Genomic DNA, 17,451 nt, shown 5'->3' with positions numbered 1-17,451 from the left:
ATAAAATAAATACAAGAAGCTCCATGATGGAAACAGAGCTCAAGCATTACCAACAATTTAAGTCCCAGTCTGTATTTAAACCAAATGGGACATACAATTTAAATTCAAAAATCCATTTGGTTTCTCACTGGGAAACCCCACTTTTGACATTGCTACCTCTCCAGTGAGCTGTAAACTAATCAATGCCTATTAGTGACATACTGCATAATTCTAGATAAACTGTGGTTTTTAAAACCTTTTAAATGTTGGCAATATGTTTGCCTATTCTAGCATTCAGTGCCCGCGTGGTCCTACCCACATGTTGAAGACGACATGGGCACTGAAGCATGTGAAACACATTTTTTTGTGGAACATGTGATGGACTCTTTAATATCATACCTATATTGAGTAACAGTAGAGAAGAAAGTTTTAGTTTGTTAAATTCCCTGATTACCACATTTACAACCCTTACATCTTCTACATTGAAATAAACCATGGAGGATGCCAAAACATAATCATCCTCTCCGTATTACATACAAGGTTAGGGGAAATTTAATTGTGCAATCAGCTAGCTTTTCTAAAAATAACCTCAGGGTTTGCTGGTAACCTAGGACCCAATACTCTATCATTCTTTAATATATCCCAAAGTTTTCTAACAGCTTTCTAATCATATAATGCTGAAAGCTGATCAAGTGATGTAAACAGAAGCCAATCATCTGCCATTTTATTACTCACGCTGACAGCGTGAGGAGTAAAAAAATAAAGCTGATTACCAGCTTCTGTAAGAAGGACATCAGTCCCAAATTGTCCCCACCAGTGCTGCTAACCAGTGCCCACCAGTGCCACCTACCAGTGCCGATCAGTACTGCTAATCAGTTCCCACCAGTGCCACCTATCAGTGCCCATCAGTGCTGCCAATCAGTGCCCATCAGTGTCTCATAATCAGTGCCACCTATCAGTGCTGCCTATCAGTGCCACCCCCCAGTGTCTATTAATGCCACCTATCAGTGCCCATCAGTGCCACCTCTTAGTGCCCTTCAGTGCTGCCTATCAATGCCCTTCAGTGCCGCCTATCAGTGCCGCCTATCAGTGCCACCTATCAGTGCCCAGCAGTGCCACCTCTCAGTACAGCCTCATCAGTGCTGCCTTATCAGTGCCCATCAGTGCAGCCTGTCAGTGCCCATCAGTGAAGCCTATCGGTGCCCATCAGTGCAGCCTCATCAGCGCACATCAATGAAGGAGAAAAATTACCTCTTGGTAAAGTTTTTTAAAAAAACTATGAAAACTGATTTTTTTTTTTCAAATGTTTCCTTCTTTTTTTAGGTTTTGCTTGTTTACCTCTACTTGTGTGAAAAAAAATTATACAAATTTCATATGAGTATAGCATGACCACGCAATTGTCATTCAAAGTGTGACAGTGCTAAAACCTGAAAATTGGCCTGGGCAGGAAGGGGGTATATGTGCCCAGTAAGCAAGTGGTTAAAATTCCTCCTTCACATATTTTATTGACCAGCTTGACAAGGTCTCCTTTGAACTGCTGTGTGGGGGTCTTTATTTAAAACCTCATAAGTGAGTGAATCCCCCAGGACATTTTCCATTTCTTTTACATATTGTGACTTATCTAATAACACCACACCACCGCCTTTGTTTGTGGGGTGCACTACAAGGTTATTTCTTTCACATAGTTTATTTATGCCTCACTGTATCACCTGGTCCAGCCTATGTTTAATCTTCAACTTGTCTAAATCTTTCAGCATAAGGTCCTGAAAGACAGACAAATTGAAGGACGTATTACCCAGGGATTTTTCTGAATGAGATTACTGAGAAAATACCTTTTGCTATTTAATTTCCTCACATGTTTTTTAAATTAATAAAAGTTTCAAATGTACAGTATTTAAACTCTTAGAGGGAGCATATTTAAGGCCCTTATCCAAAGTATTTAACTCCTCTGTGGTCAGTTCTACTTTACTTAAATATGCCTATTGATCCTGATGTGTCCTGATATTATATGTTAATCTATCCACTCCAGACCTACAGTATAGGCAAAAAAAAAAAAAATGCTATATCTCTCAAATGTGAGTACACCCCTCACATTTTTGTAAAGATTTTATTATATCTTTTCATGTGACAACACTGAAGAAATGACACTTTGCTACAATGTAAAGTAGTGAGTGTACAGCTTGTATAACAGTGTACATTTGCTATCCCCTCAAAATAATTTAACACACAGCCATTAATGTCTAAATCGCAGGCAACAAAAGTTAGTACACCCCTAAGTGGAAATGTCCAAATTGGGCCGAAAGTGTCAATATTTTGAGTGGCCACCATTATTTTCCAGCACTGCCTTAACCCTCTTGGGCATGGAGTTCACCAGAGCTTCACAGTTTGCCACTGGAGTCCTCTTCCACTCCTTCATGACGACATCAACAAAGCTGGTGGATGTTAGAGACCTTACGCTCCCCCACCTTCGGTTTGAGGATGCCCTACAGATGCTCAATAGGGTTTAGGTGTGGAGACATGCTTGGCCAGTCCATCACCTTTACCCTCAGCTTCTTTAGCAATGCAGTGGTCATCTTGGAGGTGTGTTTGGGGTCTTTATGTTGGAATACTGCCCTGCAGCCCAGTCTCAGAAAGTAGGGGATCATGCTCTGCTTCAGTATGTCACAGTACATGTTGGCATTCATGGTTCCCTCAAACTGTAGCTCCCCAGTGCCAGACCATGACACTTCCACCACCATGCTTATACGTACAAAAATCCTGGCAATGTGGAGCAGGTGTCCAGAGTTCGAAGATGGGGTGGGAAGGACAAATGGTAACCAAAAAAAATACACCGTCAGCTAAAAAATCATGTCCGGGTTGCAGCCTACCCAAACACAGATCCTAAATGAGAATAAAATAGTACGACAAAAATTGGGTATGATGGCGCTCCCAGACACAATAACAAAGTCAATATGTGCTGCTCAGTCTCTTGAATCAAATAGACAAATTTATTAAAAGGCTTAAAAGATGCTACTGAAATGAGATAATGCCAGCAGATGTCCAACAGCTCAACAGTCAGGTAATACCTTAAGTGGGGAGGACCCAGGAGCAAGATGGCAACGTCTGTCCAAATGGGGAGCCTTGCTGATGAAGACACTTCAACCCCCGCAATCCGCTCCAGCCGCGAGGAACGATCGGTCTGTGTGGCAGCGTCCACTCCTGCTCTCGAACAGCTGCAGTGGCGCCAAGTGATGACGTCCGGGGACAGCACACCGTCGTGTGAGTTGTGTGAGTTGTCTACTTGCGAAAAGGACATTGATGGCCACAAATCAAAGGGGATATCCCCTTTGATTTGTGGCCATCAATGTCCTTTTCGCCAGTAGACAACTGACACGATGGTGTGCTGTCCCCGGACCAGTCCCCGGACCAGTCAGGCAGCCTCTGTTGCAAGCACCCTCGAGCGACGAGGCGGGCAGGTTCCAGCGAGCGCGTCCCTGTGAGTCAGCCGTGGGCGCCCGGTGACGTCATCACTTGGCGCCACTGCAGCTGTTCGAGAGCAGGAGTGGATGCTGCCGCACAGACCGATCGTTCCTCGCGGCTGGAGCGGATTGCGGGGGTTGGGGTTCCTGCTCCCCCCTCCCCCTTCTCCTTCTCTCGCTCCTCTCAAGGCCCTCAAGTGTCTTCATCAGCAAGGCTCCCCATTTGGACAGACGTTGCCATCTTGCTCCTGGGTCCTCCCCACTTAAGGTATTACCTGACTGTTGAACTGTTGGACATCTGCTGGCATTATCTCATTTCAGTAGCATCTTTTAAGCCTTTTAATAAATTTGTCTATTTGATTCAAGAGACTGAGCAGCACATATTGACTTTGTTATTGTGTCTGTGAGCGCCATCATACCCAATTTTTGTCGTACCACCACCATGCTTGACTGTAGGCAAGACACATTTGTCTTTGTACTCCTCACCTGGTTGCCGCCACACACGCTTGACACCATCTGAACCAAATAAGTTCATATTGGTCTCATCAGACCACAGGATATGGTTTCAGTAATCCATGTCCTTAGTCTGCTTATCTTCAGCAAACTATTTGTGGGCTTTCTTGTGCATCATCTTTAGAAGAGGCTTCCTTCTGGGATGACAGCCATGCGGACCAATTTGAAGCAGTGTGGGGCGTATGGTCTGAGAACTGACAGGCTAACCCCACCCCTTAAACCTCTGCAGCAATGTTGGCAGCACTCATATGTCTATTTTCCAAAGACAACCTCTGGAAATTATGCTGAGCACATGCACTCAACTTTTTTGGTCGACCATGGTGATGCCTGTTCTTCGTGAAACCTGTCCTGTTTAACCGCTGTATGGTCTTGGCCACCGTGCTGCAGCTCAGTTTCAGGGTCTTTGTAATCTTCTTATAGCTTAGGCCATCTTTATGTAGGGCAACAATTCTTTTTTTCAGATCCTGAGGGAGTTCTTTGCAATGAGATGCCATTGTGAATTCCCAGTGACCAATATGAGAGAGTGAGAGCAATAACACCAAATTTAACACACCTGCTCTCCATTCACACCTGAGACCTTGTAACACTAACGAGTCACATGACACCGGGAAGGGAAAATGGCTAATTGGGCCCAATTTGGACATGTTCACTTAGGGGTGTATTCACTTTTGTTGCCAGTAGTTTAGACATTATTTGCTGTGTGTTAAGTTATTTTGAGGGGACAGCAAATTTACACTGTTATACAAGCTGTACACTCACTACTTTACATTGTAGCAAAGAAGTGTCATTACTTCAGTGTTGTCACATGAAAATATATTATAAACTATTTCCAAAAATGTGAGGGGGGTACTCACTTTTGTGAGATACTGTATACAGTATATATATATGTGTATATATATATATATATATATATATATATATATATATACAGTGCATTGCGAAAGTATTCGGCCCCCTTGAACTTTTTGACCTTTTGCCACATTTCAGGCTTCAAGCATAAAGATATAAAACTGTAATTTTTTTTAAGAATCAACAACAAGTGGGACCCAATCATGAAGTGGAACGAAATTTATTGGATATTTCAAACTTTTTTAACAAATAAAAAACTGAAAAATTGGGCGTGCAAAATTATTCAACCCCTTTACTTTCAGTGCAGCAAACTCTCTCCAGAAGTTCAGTGAGGATCTCTGAATGATCCAATGTTGACCTAAATGACTAATGATGATAAATAGAATCCACCTTTGTGTAATCAAGTCTCCGTATAAATGCACCTGCACTGTGATAGTCTCAGAGGTCCGTTTAAAGCGCAGAGAGCATCATGAATAACAAGAAACACACCAGGCAGGTCCAAGATACTGTTGTGGAGAAGTTTAAAGCCGGATTTGGATACAAAAAGATTTCCCAAGCTTTAAACATCCCAAGGAGCACTGTGCAAGCGATAATATTGAAATGGAAGGAGTATCAGATGCTGCAAATCTAGGAAGACCTGGCCGTCCCTCTAAACTTTCAGCTCATACAAGGAGAAGACTGATCAGAGATGCAGCCAAGATGCCCATGATTACTCTGGTTGAACTGCAGGGATCTACAGCTGAGGAGGGAGACTCTGTCCATAGGACAACAATCAGTCGTATACTGCACAAATCTGGCCTCTATGGAAGAGTGGCAAGAAGAAAGCCATTTCTTACAGATATCCATAAAAAGTGTTGTTTAAAGTTCGCCACATGCCACCTGGGAGACACACCAAACATGTGGAAGAAGGTGCTCTTGTCAGATGAAACCAAAATCAAACTTTTTGGCAACAATGCAAAACGTTATGTTTGGCATAAAAGCAACACAGCTCATCACCCTGAACACACTATCCCCACTGTCAAACATGGTGGTGGCAGCATCATGGTTTGGGCCTGCTTTTCTTCAGCAGGGACATGGGAAGATGGTTAAAATGGATGGGAAGATGGATGGAGCCAAATACAGGACCATTCTGGAAGAAAACCTGATGGAGTCTGCAAAAGGTAGAAAAGACAAAAAAGAAAAAGAGGGGCGCACCGACCTAGTGCATTACCATAAAACCATTTATTTAAAATATTAAAAAGTGTACAAAGTACTCACAAGACTGGTGTGATACAACACACATAAACATTGCATATACAGTCTCCAAGGTAGCCAGGTCCCAAATGTGACAAATGGACATGCAGATGGTCGCATGGGGCTGCTGTGGCTAGGCTGACGCGTTTCAGGGGCGAACCCCCTTCCTCAGAGCCAGAAAAAGTGCTGCCGTCACATTTGGGACCTGGCTACCTTGGAGACTGTATATGCAATGTTGATGTGTGTTGTATCACACCAGTCTTGTGAGTACTTTGTACACTTTTTAATATTTTAAATAAATGGTTTTATGGTAATGCACTAGGTCGGTGCGCCCCTCTTTTTCTTTTTTGTCTTTTCTACCAGTTGGTTCTGGATACCCTTGATCCTGAAGGGGGCAGCAAGACCAATAGCTCTTTCCACATCTGAGTTTGTAGTGCACCTCTTTTTACTCCATCAGACAGCACTCGAGTGCAGGAGGTTTTGTTTTACTACTGGAGTCTGCAAAAGACCTGAGACTGGGATGGAGATTTGTCTTCCAACAAGACAATGATCCAAAACATAAAGCAAAATCTACAATGGAATGGTTCACAAATAAACATATCCAGGTGTTAGAATGGCCAAGTCAAAGTCCAGACCTGAATCCAATCGAGAATCTGTGGAAAGAACTGAAAACTGCTGTTCACAAACGCTCTCCATCCAACCTCACTGAGCTTGAGCTGTTTTGCAAGGAGGACTGGGCAAAATTTTCAGTCTCTTGATGTGCAAAACTGATAGAGACATACCCCAAGCGACTTACAGCTGTAATTGCAGCAAAAGGTGGCGCTACAAAGTATTAACTTAAGGGGGCTGAATAATTTTGCACGCCCAATTTTTCAGTTTTTTATTTGTTGAAAAAGTTTGAAATATCCAATAAATTTCGTTTCACTTCATGATTGTGTCCCACTTGTTGTTGATTCTTCAAAAAAAATTACAGTTTTATATCTTTATGTTTGAAGCCTGAAATGTGGCAAAAGGTCGAAAAGTTCAAGGGGGCCGAATACTTTCGCAATGCACTGTATATATACAGTATATACTGTATATAATCCAACATGTAGTGAAAAAATGTAGTCCATCATAAGTAATGTCCATAATCTGGTAGTGCTAAAATTCATGCATCAAATAAAATATTGTATATATATATATATATATATATATATGGTTCCTGCGCTATCTTGGATATTTATTCTCTCCTTAATGCTGCACCACAATTACTGATCCTATAAAACAGTACAAATAGTGATTATATGGGTGTGATGGTGCGATTTTATAGTAGCAGCTTCTTGTGTTAGATAATAGGTGATTTTAGGCGCTGGGTGTGATCATATATATTATATATTTTCACTAGATTTTGCAATATATATATATATAGAGAGAGAGAGAGAGAGATAGATAGATAGATAGATAGATAGATAGATAGATAGATAGATAGATAGATAGATAGATAGATAGATAGATAGATAGATAGATAGATAGATAGATAGATAGATAGATAGATAGATAGATAGATAGATAGATAGATAGATAGATAGATAGATAGATAGATAGATAGATAGATAGAGTGGGCACATGTTGTTGCTTTGCAGCCTGAAATGAAGATAGACACAGTTTTTGTTTTATCCAGCTGTATTTAGTCAGTGCAAATTATAATATTCAAGTAAAAGATGTAACACTAACATGTTAGTAAAATAAATAGTTGGAAAAATGATTGTGTCAGTTGGGGTAACATATCCTTTAACTATTCACCAGTCTTGGTTTTATCTTCATTACAGTAACATTTTCTATGGACCACTACTTGGCTCATTTTCCAGTTTTAATTCGACAACCACCAATAGCCCGCTTACATGACCCGGGACGGGGTAAGTATAAGCAAAATTAGATTATTTCCACTACTGTTTGTTGCACAGTGGACTGCAGTGCAGCCAAGAAATATTTTCAGGATGGCTTTACACGGGCAATGAGATAATAAATGTGATTTATAAGTTAGATTGTGTAAGTGTTTAACATTCACTGATAGTTAGAAACTGTACGACTTTCAGGAGCTAATCAGAGCCGAAGATAAATAGGTAATTGATAGGTAGTAGGAACTAGAAGAGACATATATAATTCTAAAGATATTATTAGACATTTAAAAAATCAAAAGAAGAGTAAGAGCTAAGAATTATAAGAACTGTTTGTTTTGTGTCTAGGCCATTGACGTGCACACTCATGTCAGAATACTTAGGTTAGGGTCACCCAGGAATAGAAAGTAGAAGAACCTATAATATACACTCTGTTGGAATGGCACTGTATGCAAAGTCACACTGCTGTCTTGGTACAGGGCCTACCAAATTTAGTCATTCAATTCAACAGGCAACCGCATGTCATTGACCACTCAAATTGATCATTTGGCTGAGCGCACCCTATAAAACATTTGGGGGGTATATGGCACGGCTCAGAATAGCCTAAACACCCACATGCACATGAATGAGAGCAAGGACCACCAACAGTCACTAGTAACATGCTAAAGATGAATGGGCTTCAAATCCACAAAAATTTAGTTACATGCATTGCAAGGTTTTTAGCATAAATCCCTTAGACTGGGTTCACATATATGTGAATTTTACACCGCAACCAATTTGCATAACATGTGAGTGTGACCGGCTTTCAATGGAGCCTGTTCACACAGGTCCAGGGTGGCTGCAGAGGATATTTGAAAAGGGTCTGTGCATTTTTGGGTCTGGTTCAGGTGCAAATTCAGTGAACAATTTGCACCTGAATCGCACCTGAACACAAACGAACAGGACACTGGACTTCAAACCGCAACCAGACCTGTGTGAACCCGTCCTTATTGAATATTCTACAAGCTTTGTCTTCTTGATAGAGTATCACATGAACTTTCTCAGACATGGGAGGATCTGCCTGCTAAAATTGGTCAGCCAATTACGCAAGCATGAAATACGGTATGATATAGTGTAACAAGAAATTAAAAAAGATATACTGTATATGTTTTTTAACTGTAGATATAAATACAAAATAAGCCCAATCTGTGCAATTATGTCATCCAGTAGGAGGACAGAAGGTCAGCATTGTGACCATGTTTCAACTACAATCCCAATAATAACAATAACCAATAATCTGTGCATGATTATGTTCCAACACTGAGAACATTTGATTTTTGCACAAGAGGACTTTGTGGTGGTTGTAGATTGCACTGTATTTAATGAATATGTAAATTTGTATACAATAGATTCATTTTAGGTGTAAATAACATTTGAGAGCGCTGCACTGATCATTGGTTAAGCCTCGTACACACGTACCGATTGTCGGCCGTAAATATTCGGCCGACGACCGATTGGCCGATTGTAGGCTTGTTAGTATGATGCTTCCGACAGCCGACAGCGCACTTTCGGCCGAAAAGAATCTGTCGTGCAGGCATTAAAATTTTTGTAGGCCAACACCAGAACGGCCGATTGTTCGCCAGTTAGTACAGAATTCGGCCGACAATCAGCAGATTTGCAAGACTGAGCATGCTCAGAGAAGAAAAAGACAGGGAAAGTTAACCATCACATGACATCACTTCTGCAGTCGGCGGACAAAATTCTTGTACAGTCTTTTGCACTTTTCAGCGGACAGGACAGCCCTGGACAAAAGACGGCCGATCGGTCGGCCGACGATCGGTACATGTGTACGAGGCATTACTGTTATCACTGTGAATTTCCTTCAACGTATTATATTAAATAAATGCTTTATAGTAAGATGTTAGTCAATTGGGTTCCTTTAGTTGCCAAAAATACACACAACAGAAAATAGTTGAAAAATTCAGGCTGAAAAGAAGGTGGCCATGTACCTCTGATGTACTAAACAAGAACAACTTGACATCTAAGCTGAAAGAAACATATAGCCTGCCTTTATAGACCACTGTGCTAAAAAAAATGTTTATTACATGGCTTTCATGCTGGCGATTTGACTTCAATACTGTGAGCTGCTGACCTGGAAGAAGTATAAAGATAAAAAATACTGACTTTCTCTGACTTTCATTTTCTGTATGCCACCTCTGGGTCTGGGATCTACGCTGAAGTCACAATAGTAACATCATGATAGGATCGCTATGCACTTCAAAGTAATACTCTCCTCATTCCATGTGCAAATCCCAGGCTGGCTGAGTGAGTCAGCTGTCAGGTTGGGTGGCATCCTACAGTTTTTCCCAAAAGCATAAAAGAGGGGGTTCACTAATCCAGATAGCAGCATGCATATAACCAGGTAAGTATTTCTAAGCAGGTTGAAATAGTTAGGTAGCTGCTGTCCTGACTGGGAGAGTAGAAGTTAATTTCTTTCCTGGTTCTTTGCTTTTTGGCGGGTTCTTCTATGGGTTCAGCCCACTTATCCTGTGGTATACTGTATAAATATGGGACAGTGGTCTGGTAGGAGAGAGATCCCCAGAGAGAGGGAGAAGGGAATAGAGATTTGAGTTCCATCCAGAGAACCCTGGCGAGGTAGTTGGGAAGAGTTTGGGCTCATTCCTAACGAGAGTGCCTATAAAGGAGTGAGATGGAGAATGATACCAATGAGGAGCAGAAGGAGGCCATCTATTACCATCGGGGATGTAAAGTCATCTGAACCTAGGATTCATCCTGAAGACACCAGCACTGGAGTATGCTTCTGAAGGACTTACATCTACATGAGAATGCTTCTTAAAGACTGCAATTGCTTGGACTACACTTTAGCAGGTATATCAGGGCAACACACAGCCTGTAGTTAGGAATAGGGACATAGAAAATAGCTAGAAGAAGACTGGAGGCCAGTGGAAGAGTGATAGCCCATTGTGAGGCAACAAGCTCATTTTGACCTTGATTTTTTTATTAAGGTCAATGGAATGCAAAATATTATCCATCAGGACCTGTATCCACTGCGTGAAATAATGTCTGCATTCCTAAGGTATATGTAAAGTTGGGATTTTGATAAAGAACAGAAGAAGCGAAGACACTTTTATGCAACTTTGGTTCTTTTAAGAAATAAAGTGAACATCATTAGCATTGGAAGGGGATGTGTGCTTGGTTGCTGGCGACTGGAGGTCTACACGGTAGTCTTTAGGATACTGGCTCTCTAAATCCTGCTGGAGTTTTCCATGTGAAGTGGTTACAGTTCCTTTAAATTGACGAGTTCCATCTGATGCCTACCTAGGGGGTTTGACCTCTCTAGAATGTGAGGGTCAACTCCTCCCGGTAAGGGAAATTGCCTGGCATTCCATAAGGACTTTTTTAATCATGGTATACATCCTTACTCATATCAAGCGCTGCATGTTCTTATTATAAAAAAAGGGCGCATATGCCTTGTGCATTACCTTCAACAATTTATTTATGAACAAATAATCAAAGAGGTCCGCTCTCCACCTGCATGGGATATTGCAGATGATGACAACTGATGCGTTTCGGGGGGCAGGCCCACTTCCTCAGAGCACAAACTCAGTCAACTTGGAAAATATTCTTTATTGGCCACAAGGTAGAATGTAGAGTTTGTGGCAGTGATATCCTCTAGGGAGATCACATTTAGCTACAGCTGACATTCACCTAGGTGACATCACTGCCACAAATTCTACATTCCGCTCCATGTAGTGGCCAATAATAAATATTTCCCAAGAGGAGGTCAATACCAATGGATACTAGTGGTGCTTGCAGTGTGGAGGAGTTTGGAGACCACATTCTGTGATATCATGTCCTGGCATTTAACCCTGAAGGCGACAGAGCACTTTTTGACCTTTAGGTCTCATAGGGAGGTGAGTGGTTTCACGTTACTGGTGGTGGATACACGTTTGACACTGTTCGTCTTATTATGTTATAGATTTGTGGCACAGTTTTTTACACATTGTACGTGCAATGCATTTTGTGATTTTTAATTAACATCATGTACAGAAAGCGCTATTAGTTTCTTTTAACTTCTACAGTACTTGTTCTATGAGATTGTGAGTGGTATAAGGTTGGAGGCTCATTCCTACCCTAGCAACTAACCTGTAGCGAATTGCTGGAAAGACTGAGTGCCGGTCTAAAGGCACAGTAACATGGGAGTAAGCATTTGACACATGGATGTTGGTTTTAATACATAATAAATATGTTGTGCAATGATGGTCTTTTTCAATTGCATGACTGAATGAGAGGGGTGGATTATCCTAATAAGCAAGAACTGAAGAGAGCAGAGGAGATTGATAATGCTTATTAGTCATTGGTATCTGGTGAGTGAGCTTTTTTCATGGTGGAGAATAAGCACTTTTTTCATCTTTGGTGTATACCCATGCTGAGCACTGATTGGAAGATACGGAGTTAATGGTGAATGGACACTAAGAAGCACATACAGAATTATACTGATGGACATTTGAAGTCATACCATTATCATTGTTTTTGGTGTGGTTTCACTGTATACATTTGATTTATATGAGGTTTAGATTGATGGTAATCACTTATCACGAAGTAAAGGGATCTGATAATACTGAAATGTATTAGGTGGGCGCGACCTACATTTGCATTTTATATCACATAGAGCAGGGCTGAAAATGTCAAGTCCTGAGCCACTAGCCAGGCATTAAGAGTTACTCGCCACCAGTTGCCCCACCCAACCCCTACCCTACCCCGCCTCTAAGTCCACCCCTAAACCCGCCCTTGTAAATTATCTAATGAAATTACACTGTTAAATGTTTTACGCAGAATTAAGTTCAGCCTCAACATTGTCCGTCAGTGCAGCCCATCATTGCAGCCTTATCAGTGCAGCCTCATCAGTGCCCATCAGTGCAGCTCATTAGTCCCCATTAGTGCCACCTCAGCAGTGGCCATCAGTGTGGCCTCATCAGGGCCACCAGGGCAGCCTATCAGTGCAGCATATCAGTGCTGCCTAATTAGTGCAGCCCCATCAGTGCAGCTTATCCGTTCTGCCTCATCAGTGGCCATCAGTGCAGCTTCATCATTGCCCATCAATGCAGCCTTTCTAGTGGCCATAAGTGCAGCCTATCATTGCTCATAAGTACAGCCTATCATTGCCCATATGTGCAGCCTCATCAGTACCCTACAAACCACTCAGTGAGAGATCCCCGCTCTGTGTGATCTGGCTGTCAGATCCTCCGGACCGTTTCCTGGCTGGTCGCTTCTGACAGAAGCATCGCAGGCTTTTTTACAGGACATCAGAGCGGCCCAGGGGCAAGGTGCCCCCACCCCCTCCAGGCCACTCTGATAGCCGCACTGCTTCTGCCAGAAGCGATCAGCCAGGAAACTGCCAGCTCAGTCCACCTCTGCTCCACACTTGCCCTCCAATAATTTCCACTTGCCAAATGCAAGCAGAAAATCTGAGGGCTGACATAGAGAATCTATTTTTGGTGGAATCACATAGCTGCAGCCTGAGAATTCTATAACAATGGACACATAGAGATTTATCTTGCCCCTGTTACATAAATATTTGTTATCCCTCCATAGATACACTGAATGAATGAGTGTAGCCACCCAGGGAAGGAAGTGTGCATTATTACTAGGTGACGATAAAGAGAAAAAAATAACAAAGACTGCTCAGCTGCAATTTATTATGGTTTCTGTTTTAGATATACTAGATTTGAGTGGCCAGAAATGAGATGTTAAGTTCTTCCGCCCATCCCCAAAAATTTAAAGTCTTACATTGCATCCTGTACAGTATATTCTGCTGTGCACATACCATCATTTGATTTAAAATGCTACAGTAATGCGAGGTGTCAAAAAAGTTTGAATTGGCTTGCTCCTGCATGACCCCATGCAGAAAAAAGCAAACCTCAATGATGATGATATGCAGTATGTGCTGACATGACTATCTCATATATTGTATATTTTATTTGTAGATGGAAATATTAGCTCCTTGGTAACAATCACCACAAAGACCTTTCTGCGCTATAATAAGTTACGAGAGCTGATAAAAAGCATACGTCTGTATTACCCCGACATAAAGGTCATCGTGGCTGATGACAATGAGAAGGCGGAGAAAATTGAAGATCCAAATGTAGAACAGTACATTATGCCATTTGCTAAGGTAAAGTCCATTCCATTTCTATGACTGAGGGATGCGACAAATAGAGTTACTTGTTATATTTTTTGTCCTGGTGACATACCCCCCCTCCCCTCCCATTTGTATGGGTGTCACAGAAACAGGTTGTAAAGGAAAATATCCCCAACAGAGTTAGAGATAGCACTAGAGTTATTGATGGCTGCTACAATATTTCTTTAAAGAGGTTGTAAACTCACCTTAAAGGCTTACCTATACGTGCTATAAATATCTCCTAAACTTGCACCGTTTAGGAGATATTTACATTGCATGCAGCCGATGACGTCATCAGCGCATGCGCTCTGAAGGAATGGCCGCCTGTGCCATTCCTTCAGAGCCCTATGCCGTGAACGGCGGCTCCAGCACGCATGCGTGGGTGTGATGTAATCGCGCCCCCAGCCAACCAGATGGATGGAGGACGCGAACGAGAAAGCAGGACGGCCGTACTTTTCGGCCGCCCTGTCGCTGAGCGGGCGGCACTGCGGGGGCTTCGTTTTAAGGTAAGTATTTCATAATGAGCTAGATGCATACTAGCTCATTATGCCTTTGTCTTTACAGGTTTTTTTTTTCTCATTTTTTTTATGAGGGTTTACTTCCTCTCTAGACTCCGTTCACACTGGGGCGACCTGTCAGGCGACCTGGTCGCCTGACAGGTCGCCGTAGGTCGCCTGCCATAGAGTAGCTGTGGACCCGTTCTAATAGGAGCGACACAAGTCGCTCCGACTTAGAAAAAGGGTCCGGAGCTTCTTTGGGGCGACCTGGAGTGACCTGCATTGACTTCAATGATATGAAGTCCGTGCCGGCCGCTCCAAGGTCGCGGTGTGAGCTGCGCACCGCGACCTGTGAGGTCGCCCCGGCAAGTAGCGTCGCCCCAGTGTGAACGGGGTCTAAATGCTGAACTCCAGGCAGATATGAAAGACATGTGTTAGCCCCCGTTCACACTAAGGTGACCTGTGAGGCGACCTGGTAGCCTCACAGGTCGCTGTAGGTCGCCTCCCATAGGGAAGCTGCGGACCCGTTCTAATAGGAGCGACACAAGTCGCTCCGACTTAGAAAAAGGGTCCGGAGCTTCTTTGGGGCGACCAGGAGGCGACCGCCATAGACTTCAATGTTATGAAGTCCGTGGCGGCCGCTCCGAGGTCGCGGCGCGCCTATGTGAACAGGGGCTTAATGCAGCTCTGTATTTATTTATACTTTCTTAAATGTATCTTTTGTAACACCCTCTAGTGCTAGATTTGGTGTAGGAAAATTTACTTTACTCATGGTAGTTGTACGAGTCTGTTAAATGGGTCAGGGTTCAGATTCAGGTCAGGCTGGAATGCTTTGCAAAGAAAATAAATGCTCCTGCGCTTGAGGGGTTGTGTATGCGACTTGGATAGCTGAAGACCGACCTTAGCTTGTATTGTGATCGTCCTGCTGTCCTGCCACTCATAAAGGGTTGGGGAAATCTCAAAGGAAACTGAAAAGAAAAAAATGCAGAGGGCGCACCAACCCAGTGCATTACCTTTAAAACTGTTTATTGTTTAAAAACGTATGTACATCATACTGACATAAATGGATAAAGAATAGGCACAAAGTATGATGATAGATCCACCAAGAAAGTCCACTGGGTGTAGTTCGCTGATACAGACCGTGATGGAATGTAGAACCTCTAAATACAGCTTACGCGTTTCGGGGGCATGCCCCCTTCCTCAGAGCTAATTTGAGGTACAACTGGCTAAACTTTATATACACATAGTGATGGTATAGATAGATAAGGGTAGGGAATATGGCGCTGCCAATTGGATAATGGGTAATAAAATATTGAACTATAGTAACCCAAGAAAGTGATAATAGAATAGTAACCCAAGAGGGTGGTATTGAATGTATACCTATTGTGCTTTTACCACGTATAGAATGGTAAAAAAAAGTACACCACAACAATAAATACTACAATTAAGGAGTTACATCCAGATAATCACTCATAAAGGCACTATAAAACAAAAATTAATAATCATCATAATAACTCATAAATATAAAGTGCTTAGTGCCGGTTCACACTTGTGCGGCTTGCGAGATCGCATGTAATTCGGAGCGCACTGCTCCTTCATTACATGTGATGTGCGGATGCGAGTTCAGCCATACACTTTGTATGGCTGAATTTGCACTGTATCCGCAGCAAACTCGCACATGAGGCATTTTTTGAGCCGCCTCAGAATCGGATCGCACAGTGGTTCACACTTGTGCGATCCGATCCTGTGCGAACTGTCAGATCGCACTGCGATATGCGATCAAACTGGGGGTGTCGTTAATATTTAATTGACACCCTCTGCGTATCGCATATGGCAGTGTGAACTGCCAGATGTGCGGATGCGATGCGAGATCACGCTGCATATTCGCAGCGTTCCCGCATCGCACAAGTGTGAACCGGCACTTAGTGACATTGCCTAATTAGATAGATCCCAATAAAGTGATATGGTGATATATGGAGCCAAGTGACTCAAGTGGCTTGTGGGAGGTGTAGTAGAAATGAAAATCTTAAATAAAACTACCAATTAAAATACATAAAAGCATAAAAAATATTATAAAAATTAATTCATGTAAAGGAAAGAGTGGAGACAAAATAGGTATATATATATATCCAGTGATAAATAAAAATAGATATAAAGTGATTGGTGCAATAGTGTAATACCTGTACAAGGTATAAATAATGAATCTAAAGTGCAACCTGGACCGTATCGAATAAATGAGTGCTTAGAGGGTTAATAGTTAACCTCTAATTAAAGTGCAAGTGATAATATGCACGGTGATGGTTAATCCCAAATTAATCACTTTACCACCGGAGGATTTTGCGGTCTTACGTCCAGGCCACTTTTTGCGATTTGGCACTGTGCGACTTTAACTGACAATTGCGCGGTCATGCAACGCTGTACCCAAACTAAATTTACGTCCTTTTTTTCCCACAAACAGAGCTTTCTTTTGGTGGTATTTGATCACCTCTGCGCTTTTTATTTTTTGCAATATTAATAAAAAAACAAAATTTTGAAAAAATAACAATATGTTTCTACTTTGACAGTTAAAAAATATCCAATAGATTCATTTTTTGTCATATATTTAGGCCAAAATGTATTTTGCTCTATAAACAAAAAAAGAGCGACAATTTTGAAAAAATAACAATATTTTTCAAATTTTTTTATATGAAATTCCCCCCAAAAAATGTAAAAATCTAAATTTTTTAACATCTTAGGCCAATTTGTTTTCTGCTACATATTTTTGGTAAAAAAATTGCAATAAGCGTATTTTGTTTGGTTTGCGCAAAAGTTTTCGCAGCTACTAACTACGGGAAATTTATGTCATTTTTATTGTTTTTTTTTTT

General features: G+C 41.8%; 1 protein-coding gene across 1 annotated transcript in view; it reads left to right on the top strand.

Moving 5' to 3' along the window:
- LOC309567478 (beta-1,4 N-acetylgalactosaminyltransferase 2-like) overlaps positions 1-17,451 on the top strand; it is a gene marked incomplete at both ends in the record, with an annotated part of 143,029 nt that overhangs the window by 75,142 nt on the left and 50,436 nt on the right. The window contains 2 exons of the mRNA XM_082272867.1: positions 7,841-7,927; positions 13,897-14,084. Of these exons, the coding sequence (XP_082128993.1) occupies positions 7,841-7,927; positions 13,897-14,084 (275 nt within the window). The remainder of the gene's footprint in view (positions 1-7,840; positions 7,928-13,896; positions 14,085-17,451) is intronic.

Source organism: Pelophylax lessonae (genome assembly GCF_965119305.1).
Source record: "Pelophylax lessonae genome assembly, chromosome: 11".
Lineage (NCBI taxonomy): Eukaryota > Metazoa > Chordata > Amphibia > Anura > Ranidae > Pelophylax > Pelophylax lessonae.
The sequence above is the reverse complement of the archived record's forward strand: the minus strand, read 5'-3'. Positions and strand labels throughout refer to the sequence as shown.